The sequence below is a fragment of the Pleurodeles waltl genome, chromosome 8, assembly GCF_031143425.1.
Source record: "Pleurodeles waltl isolate 20211129_DDA chromosome 8, aPleWal1.hap1.20221129, whole genome shotgun sequence".
In the NCBI taxonomy this organism is placed as follows: Eukaryota; Metazoa; Chordata; class Amphibia; order Caudata; family Salamandridae; genus Pleurodeles; species Pleurodeles waltl.
The window spans coordinates 666,315,820-666,334,861 of record NC_090447.1 but is presented as its reverse complement, the minus strand read 5'-3'; the positions used below and the strand labels follow the sequence as shown (position 1 = coordinate 666,334,861).

Genomic DNA, 19,042 nt, shown 5'->3' with positions numbered 1-19,042 from the left:
TCTGAATTTTTTTTTACAGTGACATTCACAATGGGAAAGGGGTCCCATGGGGATCCCTTCCCTTTTGCGAAAGTGTTAGCACCCATTTGAAATGGGTGCAAACTGCGATTGGTTTGCGCCCGCGTTCGCGGTCACAAAACAATCCTACATTGCACTGCGAGTTGCAATTAGGAAGGGAACACCTCTTACTAATTGCGAGTCGCAAACCCGTTTTGTGATTCGGTAACTAGGTTACTGAATCGCAAAACTGGGTTTGTGCATCGCAATGTGCTTTTTGCACGTCGCAAACAGCGAAAGTCGCTGTTTGCGACATGCAAAAAGCTACCTACATGTGGGTCTTGGTCCCTAATTAGGTCTGGTGTTAACAAAGACATTTTGTTTTTATTAAACTTCTATTTCTCTCTCTTTTGGCTGGCTTTACTGTGAGTGATCGCATTCTGCTCTTCCACAAGGAGCATATTGCCACACAAAGTAGTTTTGTTCAGTGTCAGGAACTACAGTGGCAATCAGTGACGTAACGAAACTGGAGGGTGCCCCTTTGCAAAGAACATGGAGGAGCCCCCTCTCCAGACTCACTCAGGGCAGGTGCTGTGCTGACGGGGCCCCCTGGAGGGCGGCTGCGGGGCCTTTGTTATGCCGCTGGTGGCAACGTGTGCTTTAAGAGTTCAAAAACTTTTTAGGGGGGTTTTGCCAATGTTTGTTACAATGTTGAGGGCCTGGTAGCTGCCACAACAATAAAGTGTTACAAAAGCCATGTCAAAACAAGACACGCATTGATAAAACTAAAAGACTTATAAAAATATGTCAGATCAGTTGGCTTTGTCAGTGTTTGTTTATTTTCATGCTTCCCATAATAGTGTTGAAAATGGTTACACTGATTTTCCATTAGAAATATTTTTGGGAAATACTAGCATGCATCAACACATTTTACTAAATGACACTTCATTTGCATATAATCAGAGAGCATTCTGGGAGCATTATACTTAGCCTCTTAGCCTAAACTTTTCAAACATGTGTGTACACGTTTTATTTTTTTGTACTGGAACCAACGTCAGTAGTGAAGTGTGACCTTAAAACATTTATTTACAGCACGCACCCTAATAATGAAGGCTTTCAAATAATGAACCATAAATACAAGTTCGAACAGCATTATCCTTTGGAAACACATTATCTCAACTGCAGAGAGTTCAACTCTCTGTAAACAGGCAGCCAAAGGGTTTGTGCTGCAGGGGGTTGGGCCTACTTGTCCCAAGGACAAAGTAAACATAAAAACTTGTTGCCCTTGACCCCAAACAAGATGTCCCGGGCGTCGGGCGATAGGAATTCCACATCCCTGTGATGAGAAGAATACACTCCATGATTTTGTCTGCTCAACAATGAAAGAGCATGTTTGCCAACACATGATAGTTAGGGCCACTGCATGTGTGCGGATATGTGAGTATCACTCACTGGAGACCAAGGTTATGTACATGTTAGCCATGCTATGTAGGATGCAGAATCATCATGTCTGAGAGGTTTTACTTTCTGGTGTAATCTTACACATAGTATTTGTCTTTGGAATTGTTGTAAAGTGCACAGACATTGAGCACATTTCTCCCTTCCATGCCTTACAGGTGGACTGGCACCCTACACTGTTGGTGAGGTGGCTCGATTCAAAGACCCAGGTAACTCCAGTAAGTGTTGATATGTCTGTTTTGTGTTGTGTCTGCTGGTGATTTGTGATGGACTCCTGTGTGTTGGACACATAGCAAGGTGTGATGTGCTGGCCAATCATTTGTTTTGTTCATGAGTAGAATATCATTTTATCACCATCTTTGACTTGGCCAATCCTTATCCTATTGTCATATGTTGGTATTCTAGGTCAGTCCTGTAGGCACGGCAATGTGACTAGGGATAAGTCATGGGGATAAAACTTGAATCAGAAAAAGTCACACTGGACCATATTAGTGAATTAGTCAGCCAGTCAGACCCAAATTCTCCCAGAATAGGGATGCCAAATGCTTACCCACAGACTTCTGCTTCCCTATTCACTAATGTACTTATTGAACTGTAGGTTAAACTTCCTAGCAGCATGCAGCTCCACATGTAGTGCTACGAGTATGTGGCACTTGAGTGCAATGGCCTAGGTGTGCATGCAACTCATGGCCAGGGATGTTCTTGCATCTCTGTGTTTGTTGTAAGTCATGGCTTACTGGTAGTAAATGATGTGGACAAAGGTCTGTATTTCCAAACATGAGTGTCGATGGGATTGGTCAAGGGTAAGCGGTCTCCTATTTGGAGATCCTCCTTACCTGTGGTGTGTGTGCTGGGCCAAACACATGTCCAGCTTTCCTAAACTTCCTGGGTGTCCTTGTTGTTAGAAATTATTAGTTGTTAGTCTAGGTCTACCCCCCCCCCCCAGACACAGGCATAGGTTTGTGCATAGTGTACCTAGGACTGATGATACATGTTTGGTACACAGACATGTAAATCAGTGACTCACTTGTCTGAACCTAGTATACACACTCATGTTTAGCACATGCTTACTATACTGGCAAGTCCATTTACAACTCGCATATCATGTGGCCCTAGATTTCCATCCCGTACAATGACATTTGTAGCCCTGGCAGTGGTGGAGGATGTGCAGCATGATTGTTAGCTGACAACTGGCAGAACTATGATGCCAAAAACATGCCTGTTGTTAACCATCTTGTAGGGTTTGGATGTGCTATGTGTGATAGGACCTTTGTAGGCTGGCTTTCCATGTACTTCCTCAGGGACAATCAATGATCTGTATGATGATATGAGCTGTTACAAGTACAATAGATGTATTGTGTGATTTAATTCTTGTGCCATTTCACACAATGCAGTACCTAATGATGGATTTTCTATTTGTCTTCACAGCTGCAAATATGACTCCCATCCAGGTCAGGGAGTTTCAACAGCAGGCAATGAGATACCGCCACATCCTTGATGTCGAGTCTGGGTACCGAAAAATGGCCTGCAGATATCGCCATGAACGAGCCTCCGGATCCTGGAGGGCATTTGCATAAGGTGGCCTTTCTTTGCCTACCACAACCACCACCACTACCACCCAGGTGGCACCACCAGCAGCTGGGACGGTTGCCGGACCATCCACAGCAACTGCTCCTGACCAAAGCACAGCACCACCTGCAGGGCAGCCCACAGCCATGGACACAATACAGGCCCATACTTCCTCGTCTGGCACCCAGACCACCCCTGCTGCAGCCACTGACCCTGCTGCTTTTAGACAAATGCAACAGAAATTGGACCGTGTCCTTAGGAAGATGAGCAGACTGCGAGGTTCAGGTGCCTCGACATGACTGGTGGCAGCCTCCTATACTCACCAGAAATGGTCTGCAAGATCATTTTAACCTGTGCCATCCTGCACAACATTTGTGTACGAAGGAACATTCCTCTATTAGAACCAGAGACACAAATGCCTGAAGAGGAGGAAGAGGAGGATGCTGGCCATCAACATGAAGGGGACCAACCCAACATAGCTGCAGGATTGTGTAGGCGCCAACATATTGTCAACAATTTCTTTTGAATCAACTCACCATCACCACTGTATTAACATATGTAAATAAACACCTATAATAGTCACCATATTATGGTCTGGGTAATCATTTTTGCTCACATGTATCTCTAACTATCAGAATAAGAGTGTAGCATCATGGAGCATTGCTGATATACCGATCAGGACACAGAAATTTCGAAAGCAATTGTGATGCGTATTATTCAACAGTCACATTCACACACACTGCAAATGACATATATCCTGTACATTTCACCTTTGAAGGGCAATAGCAGAGGACCACACCTATATGTTGGCAGCATGATTCTTTGTACCATATGGCACACAACTAAGACACCATCAGTCAATGAGGAACAAAATGCATCATACATGAGGCAGGGGATGTGCAACTGCAACAGTAACATTAATGTCTGGCCACACCCTTGACAACAGTAACTGTTACATCACCTATCTTTGCAAGGACCATGTGTGACTAGAATTCCATATAAGCAGAACATAGAGAGCACAAGGGCCATACCTATGACAAGCATTGCGCACATGACATTCCATGTACATATCAGCCCATGTCCTAAGTCCTGACACACCCCTGTTCCCGGTCTCACCCCACCCATCTTAAGAGGTCCCTGGAATGGTAAAATGCGTACCCAGATATTCCCTCCTCTACACACACACTGACTAACAATATGAATCCAGTGTGCTTCACCCTTTAGTATGGTATGCCATAGTCATTGTATATCTGTCTGCATGGATGTCAGCTTAAATAATTAACTGGCTTGTAGTCTCTAAGCCCTGGTCTCACCTGTAGATTGCTTCCCATGTGAAAGGTCATGTTGCCCATTTGAACTCAAATCTCACCTACAGGACTAGTGAGAAACTGATGCAGCACACACCTGTGAGCACCTCCATGCAGACCAGCCATTTGAACATGCACTGCCTTTGCAGATGCTTGGAACAGCACAGAAGCTGCCATTTTATCGATTACACTTATGCATTGCCAGAAAAATAAGCTGTGTAACACAGCCCTTGGGTTTATGGGTCACCTTCCAAAACACAGGACAAACACAGTTTTCCATGTCAACTGTATTGTTCTTCCTCCGACCAGTTTTAGTCAGACCACTGAGTATGTACCTTGTGATATTGCTGGATCCTGATTGACCCTGCATCCTGTTAGCCTGACTGGCACCTGTCTGTGCGTTACCCTAAAGGTGTCTTGTGCTACATATGTATCATAGTTGCTTTCCCAACCCTCACATTCCTCCGGGGGTATTTTTTCAGGTGGTTCTTCAATGCATACCAAAATACGTTATATAGCATAATCGGCTTCTTTATTGTACCATAATTGGGAACTTGCCTCAAATACCCAAATCATGGCCTATCCCTTGTCTGGGACTCATGTATGCATGAGCGACAAAGTGTGACAGTATACCATGGCCGTATGCAGGGATTGGGTATGGTGCCTCCAGCAGAACTAGCAACGTCAGATGAAAAGTCCACACAAGTTAGGACCCTGACAGTTCACACGCTGATTCACATTGCTCACAACATATTGATGGGCCATGCGTGGTGAATAGCTACGAGATTAATCAACACAGAGGCTATGATGTTCCCAGATGCAGTGGGAACTTTACAGGCCAATATGTGTAAAAATGTTGTAATGACACCTGCTGGTACAACACTCCTGAGATATAACCTTACTCAGCACACCAAGGTTGCCCTGTTGACAGCCTCATAACACATCTGCAGTGACAGGTTAGGACCATCCCCATGTGGGAACTCAAATCCTCATTGGCTTTACTTACATTGATTCTCAGACGGATACTCAGTAGTTACAGGAATAGCCGCCACTGACTCATGACTAGACCTGGACGTAACTGTGACAACATAGACCCCTAAAAATATACAGGATTAACATTGGCCCACACACATGAACCAGACACCTCTGTGCAATTGATCACTGGAAATATGTGGCCACATGCTGCTTGGTCTGCTGGTCTGCCACTGCCACAGGAGAGTTGTGGCTCTGTCATATGACCTCAACTGTGGCGTGACATTACAAATGTGTTTCATCTTTGGCTCTACATGTCAATAACACGGTACCCACTTGGTATGTACATGTGCCTGACTCATGGTGGGTTCACCAACAAGTGCCTAGGAAGCAGTATCCAAAAATCCAGGACATGTGATGGCCAAGTTTTAGACCATTGACATGAACAACTGTCTGCTATCTATCCGGTGCATGCTTTGATATTTGTGGTGTTTATGTTACCCAAAAACTAGAAAGTGCACACAGCAGTTGTTGCTACATGTATGACTAGCACATGTCCTCTCTCATTTCCACACTGACTTGCATCTGAGGGTTGGACACATTGACTCCACATGCATACACGCATATTTGCAATTATGCATCTTGTGATGCTCACACAGTGGGTCACCAACAATATTAGTAGCCATTGCACACACATTGAGCCCTAGGCATTGAGGTATTGCACTTATGTGCGTCACCTTGCTATTCTCTCCTGACGCCAAACTTGCCCAATTTGTGCAATACATATATGTAGGCCACACGTTTGGCCAGCTATTGCGTCAGTCAAGAGTGAAATCCTGTACATGAAGTAGCGGATCATGGTCCGCAGTAGTATGATGTGTCACATGTGCCCATACACCGTCATGCCCAAAGTGGGTGCAATCAGCCTATCTCAGTATTGTCACAACTGTAATATTACATAAAAATTGTAAAATTACCCAAACCCAGTTAATGCTTGAAATTTTGCAGGATACGCGTCAAAAAATGACGCACATGAGTTTAAAAATGACGCTTATGCCCGAAAAATTATGCATAATGCCCTGAAACAACCATTGGCCCTGAGCGGTATCTTCCACACTGTACCTCCGAAAATTGGTTTGGTTTAAAACTATTTTGAAACATATGGATGCGGGCTCAAATCTACTCCTGTGCGTCGAAAAAAATGACACGCAGACTGTATGCGTCAAAATATTTTGACGCATGGCGATAAAAACGCCCGCCATTTTAGGCAGGAAGTGATGTAATAGGATATCCTGTTTACAGAATAGGTACAGTGAGTGTACTTTCACTTTCACTTTGCAGTCTGTGATATTTCCTGACTTTGTGGCTGTGTCTCAATTTGTCTCTGTATATTTAGTGAATTTGTCTCCTGTGCGGTCTTTTTATTGTCTTTTTGTGATTAAAAACTTGTTGTAGTGTCTTGTTTGAGTGTTTTTTGTGCTCATTTGTGTTGTAAAGTATTGTCTTTGTTTTGTTGGGAGTCTGTTGTGGGGAGTGTTAGTTGGGCCGTGTTAGTAGTGTTTTTGAATTTGTCCTGTCCTACTTTACCCCTATTCTCCTTTGTTCACCTTTATCCCCTATTTCTCTATTTGTACAAATATGTTGGGTAGGCCTCATCTTGGCAGGATGGGAGAGGAGGAGCTGGGTGGATTCATTTGGCTGGTGTGCCCTTTCCTACCCCTAATGATTGAGGCAGGTGTGCGTGTGATACAGGTGTATCACACTGAGGCACGGAGGCTCCAGTGGGCAAAGGTGTTGCATCATCTGTAAAGCATTTATAAGACACCCAGAAACGAGCATCAGCTGAAGCACCGCTGCGCTGACCTTGTCTCCAGAGAGCAAGACCTGCTGGACCACCTGGGGATTGTGATTGGTGGCCCTGTTAGTGAGTACAAATCATGTTAATGTGCATGTTTAATTGCTCTGTAGTGACATCAGCTGATTTTTACAATATCTGCCGGCAATGTTGTTGATTGTGTGGAATGCTACTGAAACATATAGGGTCATATTTCTACTTTGTTAAGGACCACAATTGGTAGCTGTTAGGAAGCAAGAGCTCCGCAAACTTACTGAATACATTTGCATTATGTATGTCAGTGCCGCCTTTGTGTCAAACATCAACACAAATCAGGAGCCAACTATGTATAGATATAGGCCACATTTGCCTGTGAGGTACAGGAATTTCCTAATCATTACCATCATTTGTTGACGCAACAGCTAGACTGACTTTCTAACCACAACATGAGGCTGAAAATGAGTGCAGGCTTCACGTCACTTGATGATAGCAATGTGCCCCGAACATATGTCTCAAGGGTGTCTGGTGAGTGTGTAAGGAAACCGATCATGGAAGTTCCCAAAATCTTAGGGATTATCGTGCCCCTCCTTCATTTCGGATACATGTCTGATCTGGATTTGGACACATAGGTAACAAGTTCTAGCTGCGCTCAGCTAACATCTTAGACTGGTATTTGGAGTTTGTAGTGCCACATTTTGATTAGGGAAAGCTGGCCAAAGGTATGCACATGGGTTCATATCCCTATGGTTGGTACAACTCATCATAGCTGTGCCACATCAAATGAAGAAACTGAAACAAAATGAGGGCTAACAACTGTCCCTGGCCCTCTGTACATTGTACCTGTATGTCATAAATTTGTCATGGTCACAATGGCTGGTTGACTGATAGTGCAGTCCTCACGGAAAGTGGCTTTGGATGTCTCTCATGGATACACATGATGAGAAGAATACACTCCATGATTTTGTCTGCTCACCAATGAAAGAGCATGTTTGCCAACACATGATAGTTAGGGCCACTGCATGTGTGCAGATATGTGTGTATCACTCACTGGAGACCCAGGTTATGTACATGTTAGCCATGCTATGTATGATGTAGTATCATCATGTCTGAGAGGTTTTACTTTCTGGTGTAATCTTACACATAGTATTTGTCTTTGGAATTGTTGTAAAGTGCAGAGACATTGAGCACATTTCTCCCTTCCATGCCTTACAGGTGGACCGGCACCCTACACTGCTGGTGAGGTGGCTCGATTCAAGGACCCAGACAACTCCAGTAAGTGTTGATATGTCTGTTTTGTGTTGTGTCTGCTGGTGATTTGTGATGGACTCCTGTGTGTTGGACACATAGCAAGGTGTGATGTGCTGGCCAATCATTTGTTTTGTTCATGAGTAGAATATCATTTTATCACCATCTTTGACTTGGCCAATCCTTATCCTATTGTCATATGTTGGTATTCTAGGTCAGTCCTGTAGGCACGGCAATGTGACTAAGGATAAGTCATGGGGATAAAACTTGAATCAGAAAAAGTCACACTGGACCATATTAGTGAATTAGTCAGCCAGTTAGACCCAAATTCTCCCAGAATAGGGATGCCAAATGCTTACCCACAGACTTCTGCTTCCCTATTCACTAATGTACTTATTGAACTGTAGGTTAAACTTCCTAGCAGCATGTAGCTCCACATGTAGTGCTACGAGTATGTGGCACTTGAGTGCAATGGCCTAGGTGTGCATGCAACTCATGGCCAGGGATGTTCTTGCATCTCTGTGTTTGTTGTAAGTCATGGCTTACTGGTAGTAAATGATGTGGACAAAGGTCTGTATTTCCAAACATGAGTGTCGATGGGATTGGTCAAGGGTAAGCGGTCTCCTATTTGGAGATCCTCCTTACCTGTGGTGTGTGTGCTGGGCCAAACACATGTCCAGCTTTCCTAAGCTTCCTGGGTGTCCTTGTTGTTAGAAATTATTAGTTGTTAGTCCAAGTCTACCCCCCCATCCTTGATGTCGAGTCTGGGTACCGAAAAATGGCCTGCAGATATCGCCATGAATGAGCCTCCGAATCCTGGAGGGCATTTGCATAAGGTGGCCTTTCTTTGCCTACCACAACCACCACCACTACCACCCAGGTGGCACCACCAGCAGCTGGGACGGTTGCCGGACCATCCACAGCAACTGCTCCTGACCCAAGCACAGCACCACCTGCAGGGCAGCCCACAGCCATGGACACAATACAGGCCCATACTTCCTCGTCTGGCACCCAGACCACCCCTGCTGCAGCCATTGACCCTGCTGCTTTTAGACAAATGCAACAGAAATTGGACCGTGTCCTTAGGAAGATGAGCAGACTGCGGCAGGAGGTGCGACAGGTCAACCAGCGGGTGCGTTCCATCAAGAGGACCCTCCGGAGGGCCATCCTGTAGACAACGTGATGGACATGATTCCCTCCCTTCCCTCCTCTTTCCTGGTTCTTATACTTTGTGGGTTTAGGGGGCTTAGTGCTAGGTTAGTATAGGCTGTTAGTTTAGTTAGTGTTAGTGGGTGTGGGGGCCCTGAATATTTCTACTGTTTATTTTTAAGTGTGTGGGTGGGTGGGGGCAATGTTGGGGTTCTTGTGTTTTTACAAAAAACATATTAAAAAATAAAACAAAAAACCTTCAAAAATATATATTTGTTTAGTATAGGATAGCATGTGTTTAGGTTAGTATGTGTCTTCCTCCATGTGTCCCGTTTCATAAGGGGGGTGGGAGGTTGATGTTTAGAACGTTTCGTTAAATGTGATAAGTAAGTTTAACTTAGGTTAGTTAGGGACAGTTGTGGGTAATGAGTAGTTAGAGTAGATTAGGGTAGGTAAGGCTTTTACCCGAGTTTTCCCTTCTGTTTTTACTGTTTATTAGATATGTAGGTAACCCCTTACAGTATGTGTCACATGCTTGTAGATCAGGGCCTTGGCATGAGTGTACTGTGTCTCTTTTGTATTACATCTTGTGTCCTATGCTGCAAACAAATCCCAACTGAGCTGTAACATTGGCAGCTACCCCAAAGCTACTTAGCTAAGATTTGGCCATTCATTGCAACCACCAATCACAGTTACTATGGATCCCAAAGTGTGTTTTTTTCATGATGTACGTTTTCAATGTCACATACTGTGCTTCCAGATTTAGTATTGGGGACACTGTGTTATGTCTGAATGCAGTCTCATGTCCAAGGAAACCCTTATAAGGCGAGTGGTAGTATGCTCTCTTGTAGTATAGTGTACATAACTCACATAGATCATTTGTTACACTGTTCAGCGTGATTACTTATTTGGATGTAAACTCATACACCTCCATTCATGCAGTTTGGTGTGTGTTAGCTTATATTTGTGGGCAATGTTACATACGTTAGTTTTGCATTAAAGCAACATTTTGAAGGTACTATTTTCTGGTTTTGACATCCCTTGAGGAAGCGTTAATCTGTACAACACAGCATTATGGTGTTTAGTTTCTCTTTTCCTCAGAAATTACCCTAAGGAAGGGCAGAGTGTGGTAGAATCCAGGCCACTGTGCATAGTTATCAGCCCACATTATTTCAGGACAGTTGTATTGACAATCTATGATAACTGACAGGAGGCAAAATTCACTGATCTACTGCACAGTTGATGTGTCACATTACACAGAGACAAAGTGCTGGTGTAAGTGCTATTTATTGAAAAGTGCTGTAGTGCTATATGTACATTGACCATGACTGTGAGTCCATTATAGTGACATCTTCCATTGTGATCCTACACAAGTGCAAAAGGGCATGTCATTGGACATGCTGGGGTGAAGTGTCAGACAGTGCAGAGGGACAGGACTTGCCAATGAGTTAGTGAGAGACAATCACTGGGCAGGCTGACAAGCTAAACAGTGGTTTGCAGAACAGTGCTTGAGTACAGTTGTTGCAAGACTGGCACGTTACAAAGCGCAGGACCTTGGTAATAGGTGGCCATGTGCAGGGACTAGTGCTACCGGGCTCTTTTACGTGTGAAGGTGATCTGTCCTTGGTCTTCATCTTCTGATGTGTGTGTTGCCTCCTCTGCCCTTGTTGGTGGTGGTTGTGAAGGGGCAACACACACCTCGGTGTGGGTAGAGGTGGAGTCAGACATCCCGGTAGCTGCTACCTGTGGGAGTCTTAAGGGCAGTACTGCTGCAAGGAGGATCTGCTGGTTCTTAAGTATAGCAGCCACATCACGACAGTAGGCAGCCAGGTCGGCCCTGAGGGGTTCAATGTTGCATTCATGCACGCGTTGACAGGATTGCTGTTGCAGGTGTTGGGTCAATTGTATTATAGCTGTGCTGATTCCCTTCAGACTTTTTTCTATTTCCTGCAAGATAGTTGTTCGCCCTTGCATAGCTGTTGCCTGTTCTTCAGTTGACATCATGCACGAACGCACCCCCTTTAGGCTGGCGGCCATATTTTTCCTCCCCACCCGCACCTCCTTGACCAGCTCCCGCTGTACTCCGACTACAATTCTCTCAAAGCTGGTGCCAGTGTCGTCGGAGTCCTCAGCTGTACTGGAGCTGGCAGGTCGTACAATTGGGTGGTGGGTGGATTCTCTGCGATGGCTGCTTGTTCTGTGCTCCTCCTTGTGCTTGAAGGTGGGGTCTGTAGGGTTCCAAGGACCTCTTGGAGGGTCTGGTGGCTGATGTTTGTCAGCTAGTCATCCATGTCATCAGGGTAGTCCTGGACAGGCATATCTGCAGGTGATCCATCGTCCTCTGCAATGAAATACGGTACAATTAGTGTGTCTGTGTTGTGGCATTTGTGATGTGACATGCCTGCCTTGTGATGATTTTCACATTGTGATCTTGGTTCCTGTTCATTGCTCCAGTCTTTCAGATGGGCATTCTCCCAGGCCTCTGCCCCACCTGCATGTCACATGTATTGTGGTCAGTTTGTGGACTTGTCAGCATCATCTCTTCTAGGTGTTGGTTCTGGCCAAATAGTGAATTGCCACCGTCTTGTCCTACACAACCCTCCATCTACTTCCATTCTCATGGTGAGGCCTTTCACTGGCTGTGTGTGCTCTGATGGCACTAGCAGCACACTTAACAATCTGGACCTGCCCCAGTCTCTGATCCTTCACATCCACCTATATGTAGTTGAAATGTAGCGTATACTATGTATAGCATTGTTATGGCACAAAATGGATGTCAGCATTGTTATGTGTACTGCTGATGTTGGGGAATGTGTTGTACAATAGATTGCCCTGATAGTCGTAGCAGTGTCCTATTTCCTCCTCTGACTGTGCAGGTGTATTTCAGTGACCAGTTACATGTGTCCTCCCCCTCAATGCTGTTGTCTGAGCAGTATGACATTTGGGATGTTGCATTGTGACCCAGGCACAGGATGGACCCTGACATATGCAGCATGGGTGTGACATTACTGCTGTGTACCTCCTAATGTGGATGACATTGGCTGATGTTTGCGGCAACTATGGACATTCACATTTGACAGGACTGGAACATTTGTCTTGATTTCAGGGGATTGTTAACATTGTCATCCTAAACCCTCTAATTTGGGTGTGTAGGATCCATGGGGACGTTACTGCCATTGGCTACTTGACCAGCACACACAGCAGAGGTGGTAGTGGCAACTGTAGTCACTGTTACATTCCAGTTGTCGGTATGGTTAGAGGTTGTTAATTGGGCCCTAGTTAATGTAGGGAGTATAGTGGCTGACGTGTGACGGGATGTCAGTTTGACGTTGTGCCCTTCCCTCCTGGCGTGGCTTCACCTTTGCAACATTGTTGGCATGGCAGCATACCTCCCATGGAAAGGTTGTTGGTGTTGTGTAGTGGTGTGCCCCAGGTTTCCTGTGAACGGGCCATGCCCCCGTGCCATGCCCCTTTACCCATGCCACTCCATGTATATGATGACTTACATGCATTGTGTAATAGGTATTCCCCCCGCTGGCAGTTAACATTAATGCATTTTAATTCCCCATGCGACTTACCCTGCATGTGCTTTGTCTCCTGGTAGTCTGCGCTGTCCTGTCCTTGAATCCCTGTGACAATATCCTCAGGGATGACGGCTGCAACCATCTCCTCCATGTGGTTCAGGGCCTCCTGGTGTGCTGGACTCCCACCTCCAGTCTGCAGTGCTGCCTTCCTGTTCCTGGCCATCTTTTCCTTGGTCCTGCGCTTGCAGTCTTGCCAGCGTTTCTTGCACTCGATGACTGTTCTGCGTACTTCTGCCACACTGTTAATCTTGTCAACAATTTGTTGCCATATTGCCTCTCTCCTACTGATTGGCAACTTTGAGGTGACAAACAGTTGGTGCTAGTGTTCCGTTACCTCTTTAACCAGGATTTCCTGCTACTCTGCACTGAAGCGACACTTTCTTTTCTTCTTCTCCCTGTCCTGGGTCTTGTGTGGGTCCTCCTGGCTGGTTCCCGGTCTGTTGTCATCTTCCTGGGGTCTGTACAAGCATCTGGGATCCATTTTGGCTCTCCTCTGCACAAATGGCTGTGTTTGCGGCGAGTTTTGACGCTATTGCGTCAAAAAACACTGCATGTCCGGTTTGCAGTGTCGTAAATCATCTCACAGTAATTTCCGCTGCGTTAACGTCGTTTTCCTTTACAACGTTACGCTGTGGTGTGCGTCAAAGAAAATGACTCACACCTGTGGTTTGCGCCGCCGTGCGTCAAAGTATAAATTTGACGCCCGAACGTCACACAGAAATGGCGTTAGCCGGCGGTAATATATTTGACGCACAACTGCGTCGGATCAGTTTTGCATCAAAAAGTATACATATGGGCCCAAATATCTACATGAGTTTGCGAATAATAGACTATGCAATGAACTATTCTGGTGAAGAACAGGGATTAGCCCATTGTGGAAAGTAAAGCGCTTAATGAAAGCTATTAACATGTAGCAGATACAGTATTTTCCCTTCGCAAGTAAAGTTCACACGTTTGCACCTTTTATTGGCATGCCTGATACCTTTATACGCAGGAAACCAGTTTAAGACCCTGTTTTTAAATGATCAAATAGGTACGCAGTTACATTGGAGTTATTACGCTAGGTAGACTTCATAGATGTTGCTACAGCTTTAGTGAAGAATTTAGCTTCTGCAAAATTATTTGTAGTGTTGTGTCTTAGGTTTTGTATTAAAAATGAATTACAGCACTATTAGTTGCTATTTTCCCTTTTTATTGTCATTTCATTTATGTTTGATAAAGTATGTACTTCGAGAAAATACATTAAAAAATGATGTCTATGAAGGAACTTTCTTCCACTATATTGATCTGATCATCTGCTGCATGGGCCACCACACCAAATGACAAAGTAGAGTACAGAATTACATATTTGCGAATTTACTGAACTCAACAGCTCAACAATTGGTTTAAAGTCCTGCCAGTTTCCCTGGTGAGTTTACCCAACAAATGTGATAGAGGGCTGAGGAGACAAGAAGACAGATGGGTGAGATGGAGGAAGCTCCTACACAAGGCACACTGTTGAAGTCATAAACAGAAATTGCATGGAAATGTAGGATCAAACTAAAGGCACTCCAAAAATAATAGTGGCATTCCAGCATCATTGTTCCAGAACTCTCATCTCCTAAGGTATCTGTGCAATCAGGTAAAAATGTTTCAAGAAAAGGTGGTGACACAGGAGAAGCAAGGAAACTCATGCCTACAGGGTGCCAGCAATGAACAAGGAGGCAAAAATTTCAGGTCATAAGTGAATCCTCAGCTTGCTGAGGAAGACATGGACTTGAAGGCTGCTTCTTGACCATCGACACAGACTACAGGATGCATTATTAGAGTGACCAAAAGGAGCCATTTTGAATTGTAATGAGGGACCACTGATAGGTAGCAGGTTGTCCGAAAGAATAGGGACCCCCAACAAAAATAACTCCACTCTGGTGATTGAACCAATGGAAATAAATACTCGAATGGAACTTTCGGTTAAAAAAGTAATAGTATATTGTTCAAATGAAGGGTGTATGATTCTTAAAAGTGAAATTTATGAATTCAATAAAAACACCACATCATGAAAAAACAACTATTACAAATATGGAAGATGACAACTACAATGTTGTCAACTTAGGAATAGAACTTACCTCCAAATCCTGGTCTCATTGCAAAGTCATGATCTTCTATGCGTAGCAGTTGTTCCGATTTTACTTGTTGAACTTTGGTATGATCAATTTTTCTCATTTTACTGTGAAAAGAATACAATTATGTTATCCTAGTAAATTTCTTTGTGTGAGCTTTCATTTTAATTGTTTGTTGGATTTATGCTTGTATAATACAATTTATTTCAGAACACAGAGAAACATGTTCACTTATGTGTACTAGGAATTATTCTATCTATGGGCATTCTGAATACTCTTTTTTACGTGGCACACCAGTCCATACCAGTTTTCAATACAAAATTAAATTCAAATAGAGAAACACAAATCCAGAAACATTAACCAACGAAATGTTGCCTTTATTTCAGGAGTCTGGAAATGCCAAATATATGAGGTCCTTTCTATGGGATGTGTTCTGCATAATCAATTATGTAAACCTAGCATATATTATTAAATTGAAGAACAATCACTGTTTGTGGTGCACGGTTCTATTGATGCTGATATTAAACTGAGAAAGTATAAAAACTATACTCTTTCAAATTCTTTACAGTCAAAGGTATCTACTGGTTCACACCGTATCTCACTTGCCCTCATTGCCTTGAAGAGAAAATGCGCTTAACGTGACCTATATCAAATTTCAGCACTTTTTCCCTAATCATTGTAATTTCTTTTAATGTTCCTCATGCAGGAACATATTACCTCCAAGACTTGACCCACATCTGTGTTCCTCTAGGTTTCCGCAGGGTGAGGGTATCAGAAAAGTGCAGGTTTTCAATGGATGTGGGTTCCCACAGGTGATATGTTTGGAAAATTGTGAAAGCAATTGAAAGGAAAATGTGGAGTTTAGGGTACCTGTCTATAGGTTGCTGGTCTCATCCCAGGTCCATATGGAAACCTACCCCAGACATGTAGTTTCATTATCTATTCTTCTGAAGGTTTCAATTGCTGGGTGCAAGATCCCTTTTGCTCTGATTAGCCTGCAAGGGGAATGCATTGAACATAATATTTGGCAGAGTTTTAGTAAATCTCCCCTCAAACATGGAGCAATTCCCACTAGTCTTACTCATGCCAAAACATATCACTGCCAAGATTTGGCCCACATTTTTGTTCCTCTAGGTCTCTGAGTGGGGGTGTCAGACATGGTTGGTCTTAAATTGGTCTCAGGTACCCACAGGGAATAAAATGTATATATGGCACTTTGCAAAAATGTAAATCAACTGAAAGCATAATGCTGATTTAGGTAGGATTTGATTGCATGTTTTGCCCCAGGGAGCATGTAAACCTACCACAACCATACATTTTCAAAATGTACACATCCGGATGTTTCTGTCACTGGCTAGCAGTCTTTTCTAGCCCTGATTAGCTGGCTGAGAGAATGTGTAAAACATGACATTTGTTATATTTTCAGCATTTTCTTCTCCAGAACATTCCTCAAGTCTTCCTCACACAGGAACATGAGACTGCCAAGGCTTTACCCCATACCCACATTTGTGTTCACATGGGTCTCCTTAATATAGGGAATCAGATGAGTCGGAACTTTTTGACGAGACAGCTTCCTTGATTAATTACTACAGAATTCATGTACAGTGTTCAGCTGCCTTTTGCCTAGGTTTGTGCTATGGAAATACAATATATGCATACATACATTTGGTTCGCTACCAGGAAGCTTGCAGAGACAAAACTGTCTCTCTCTGGGTAGGCTACATTAATTTTCACAGGCCTTAACTCACTTAAAACTTGGCAACACTTAGAGATGTTATTCTACTACATTCCATGCCCTGGCTATAGGGACGCATGCCTATAGCCCCCTGCTTGCGACTGGTAAGACACTATATTGTGGTAATGTTTACTCACAACACTAGTCAACTCCCTCAGTCCCTCTTCCTCCCATCACATAAATACCTCAACCTTTTGTTAGTGTCTGAATAGATTTATTTTTTGCCATTGCCTAGTTTATATTCAGTGAAATGGAAATGTGTTTATATCTGCATCTAGCCCCCATAGTAATTTGTCGTGTGACCTGCTATTCATATTCTAACATAGTTGCATAGAGATCAGGGGCCAGATGTAGGAAACGTTTAGCGAGTCGCAAACGGCAAAATTTGCCGTTTGCGACTCGCTAAACGCGTTTCCCAATGCAGAAATGCATATTGCGAGTCGTTACCGACTCGCAATATGCATTTCCGACTCGCAAATAGGAAGAGGTGTTCCCTTCCTATTTGCGAGTCGCAGTGGGATGCAATACCATTTGCGACCGCGTACGCGGTCGCAAATGGCATCGCAGTTACCATCCACTTCAAGTGGATGGTAACCCACTCGCAAATTGGAAGGGGTCCCCATGGGACCCCTTCCAGTTTGTGACTGGACCCAAAAAAAAATTTCAGGGCAGGGAGTGGTCCAAGGGACCACTCCCTGCCCTGAAAAAATACCGAAACTAAAGGTTTCGTTTTTTTTTTAAGTGCAGCTCGTTTTCCTGTAAGGAAAACGGGCTACACTTTAAAAAAAAAAAACTGCTTTATTGGCAAGCAGTCACGAACATGGAGGTCTGCTGACGACAGCAGGCCTCCATGTTTGCGAGTGCCTCTACTCGCTATGGGGCCGCAATTTGCGACCCACCTCATGAATATTCATGAGGTGGGTCATTGCGACCCCATAGCGAGTCGCAGTCGGTGTCTGAGACACCGTACTGCATTGCAAATTGCGACTTGCAATTTGCGAGTCGGATGAACTCGCAAATTGCAAGTCGCAATTTGCAAACTTGCTACATCTGGCCCCATGTTTGTTTTACTGTTCTAATTTTTTCACTGAACTAAAAGATGGACAGGTCAGCACCAAGCGGACAAACATGTGTAATGATTTATCTGCAAAATATTATTTTTGTTATTTGACGTTGTTGCAAGCAAGTGCACTTGGTTCAACCTCACTGTCATCAGTTGAGTTCAGGCGATATACTGTGTGCTTGATATAAGCTTGTTTAAAACTCAAATAAAGAAATGTTCAGAAAATACACACATATGTACATATATAGATAATAATACATCTATTCAAACATACATTTGGGTCAGAGAAAGGCTGACAACCAGGGAATACTATGAACCCTGGACATTTTGGACAATGGAGACCCAGGGGAATCTAAATTGCTGTGGGTTATGGGATACAAGCATACTTTATTACGCACACTGTTCTGCAAATGTCAACGTTTGGGTAAAGTAAATCATAATTTCTTTTTTTTCTGTGGCACAAACTGCTAGCTTTTCTGGCAAAGAGCAGAAGTCCGACTATTCACCGATTCCCATTCTTCTCAAATTTAAATTGGTCTATTGCATGGGACAGGTATAGGCCAAAACCTTTAATCATTTTGGGAAAAGTAGATTGATAGTACACTGTTTTCCTGTGCCACTGTTTCAGCTTATTTTAGTCTTTACATGAGGCCCACCCACACATGTGGGACATTGTTTATGAGGCGGCCCTAATGTTAGTACAGGGCTGCTACATTTGGGAGTTTACTGGTGCTCAGATAGATGTAGGCACTGACAAACTCGCTCCCAAACACTTACCTCTAAAAGGACACGGTCTCCATCGTGGGATCAAAATAGGAATGAAAACAGGCATCAGGCTTCCTGTTAAACAGTTAATTGTCATTTCATCACTCAACATAAAACCAAAATGTTTTCTTAATTGTCAATTAAAATAATTTACCTCCCTCTTTTTGGGAACTGGGGAAAATGATGAGTGACTTGGTCTTACCCCTGTGCTTTACAATGTGTAAATATCTCCCTGATTTACATTACCTTAATATTTGAAATTTGC

The 19,042-nt window shown here is 43.7% G+C and overlaps 1 protein-coding gene across 1 annotated transcript in view; it reads right to left on the bottom strand.

The window, feature by feature from the left end:
• The window catches only part of LOC138249546 (gamma-aminobutyric acid receptor subunit rho-3-like), a 1,472,352-nt gene that overhangs the window by 721,012 nt on the left and 732,298 nt on the right, over positions 1-19,042 (bottom strand). The window contains exon 2 of the mRNA XM_069203495.1: positions 15,221-15,321. Coding sequence (XP_069059596.1) covers positions 15,221-15,321 — 101 coding nt within the window. The remainder of the gene's footprint in view (positions 1-15,220; positions 15,322-19,042) is intronic.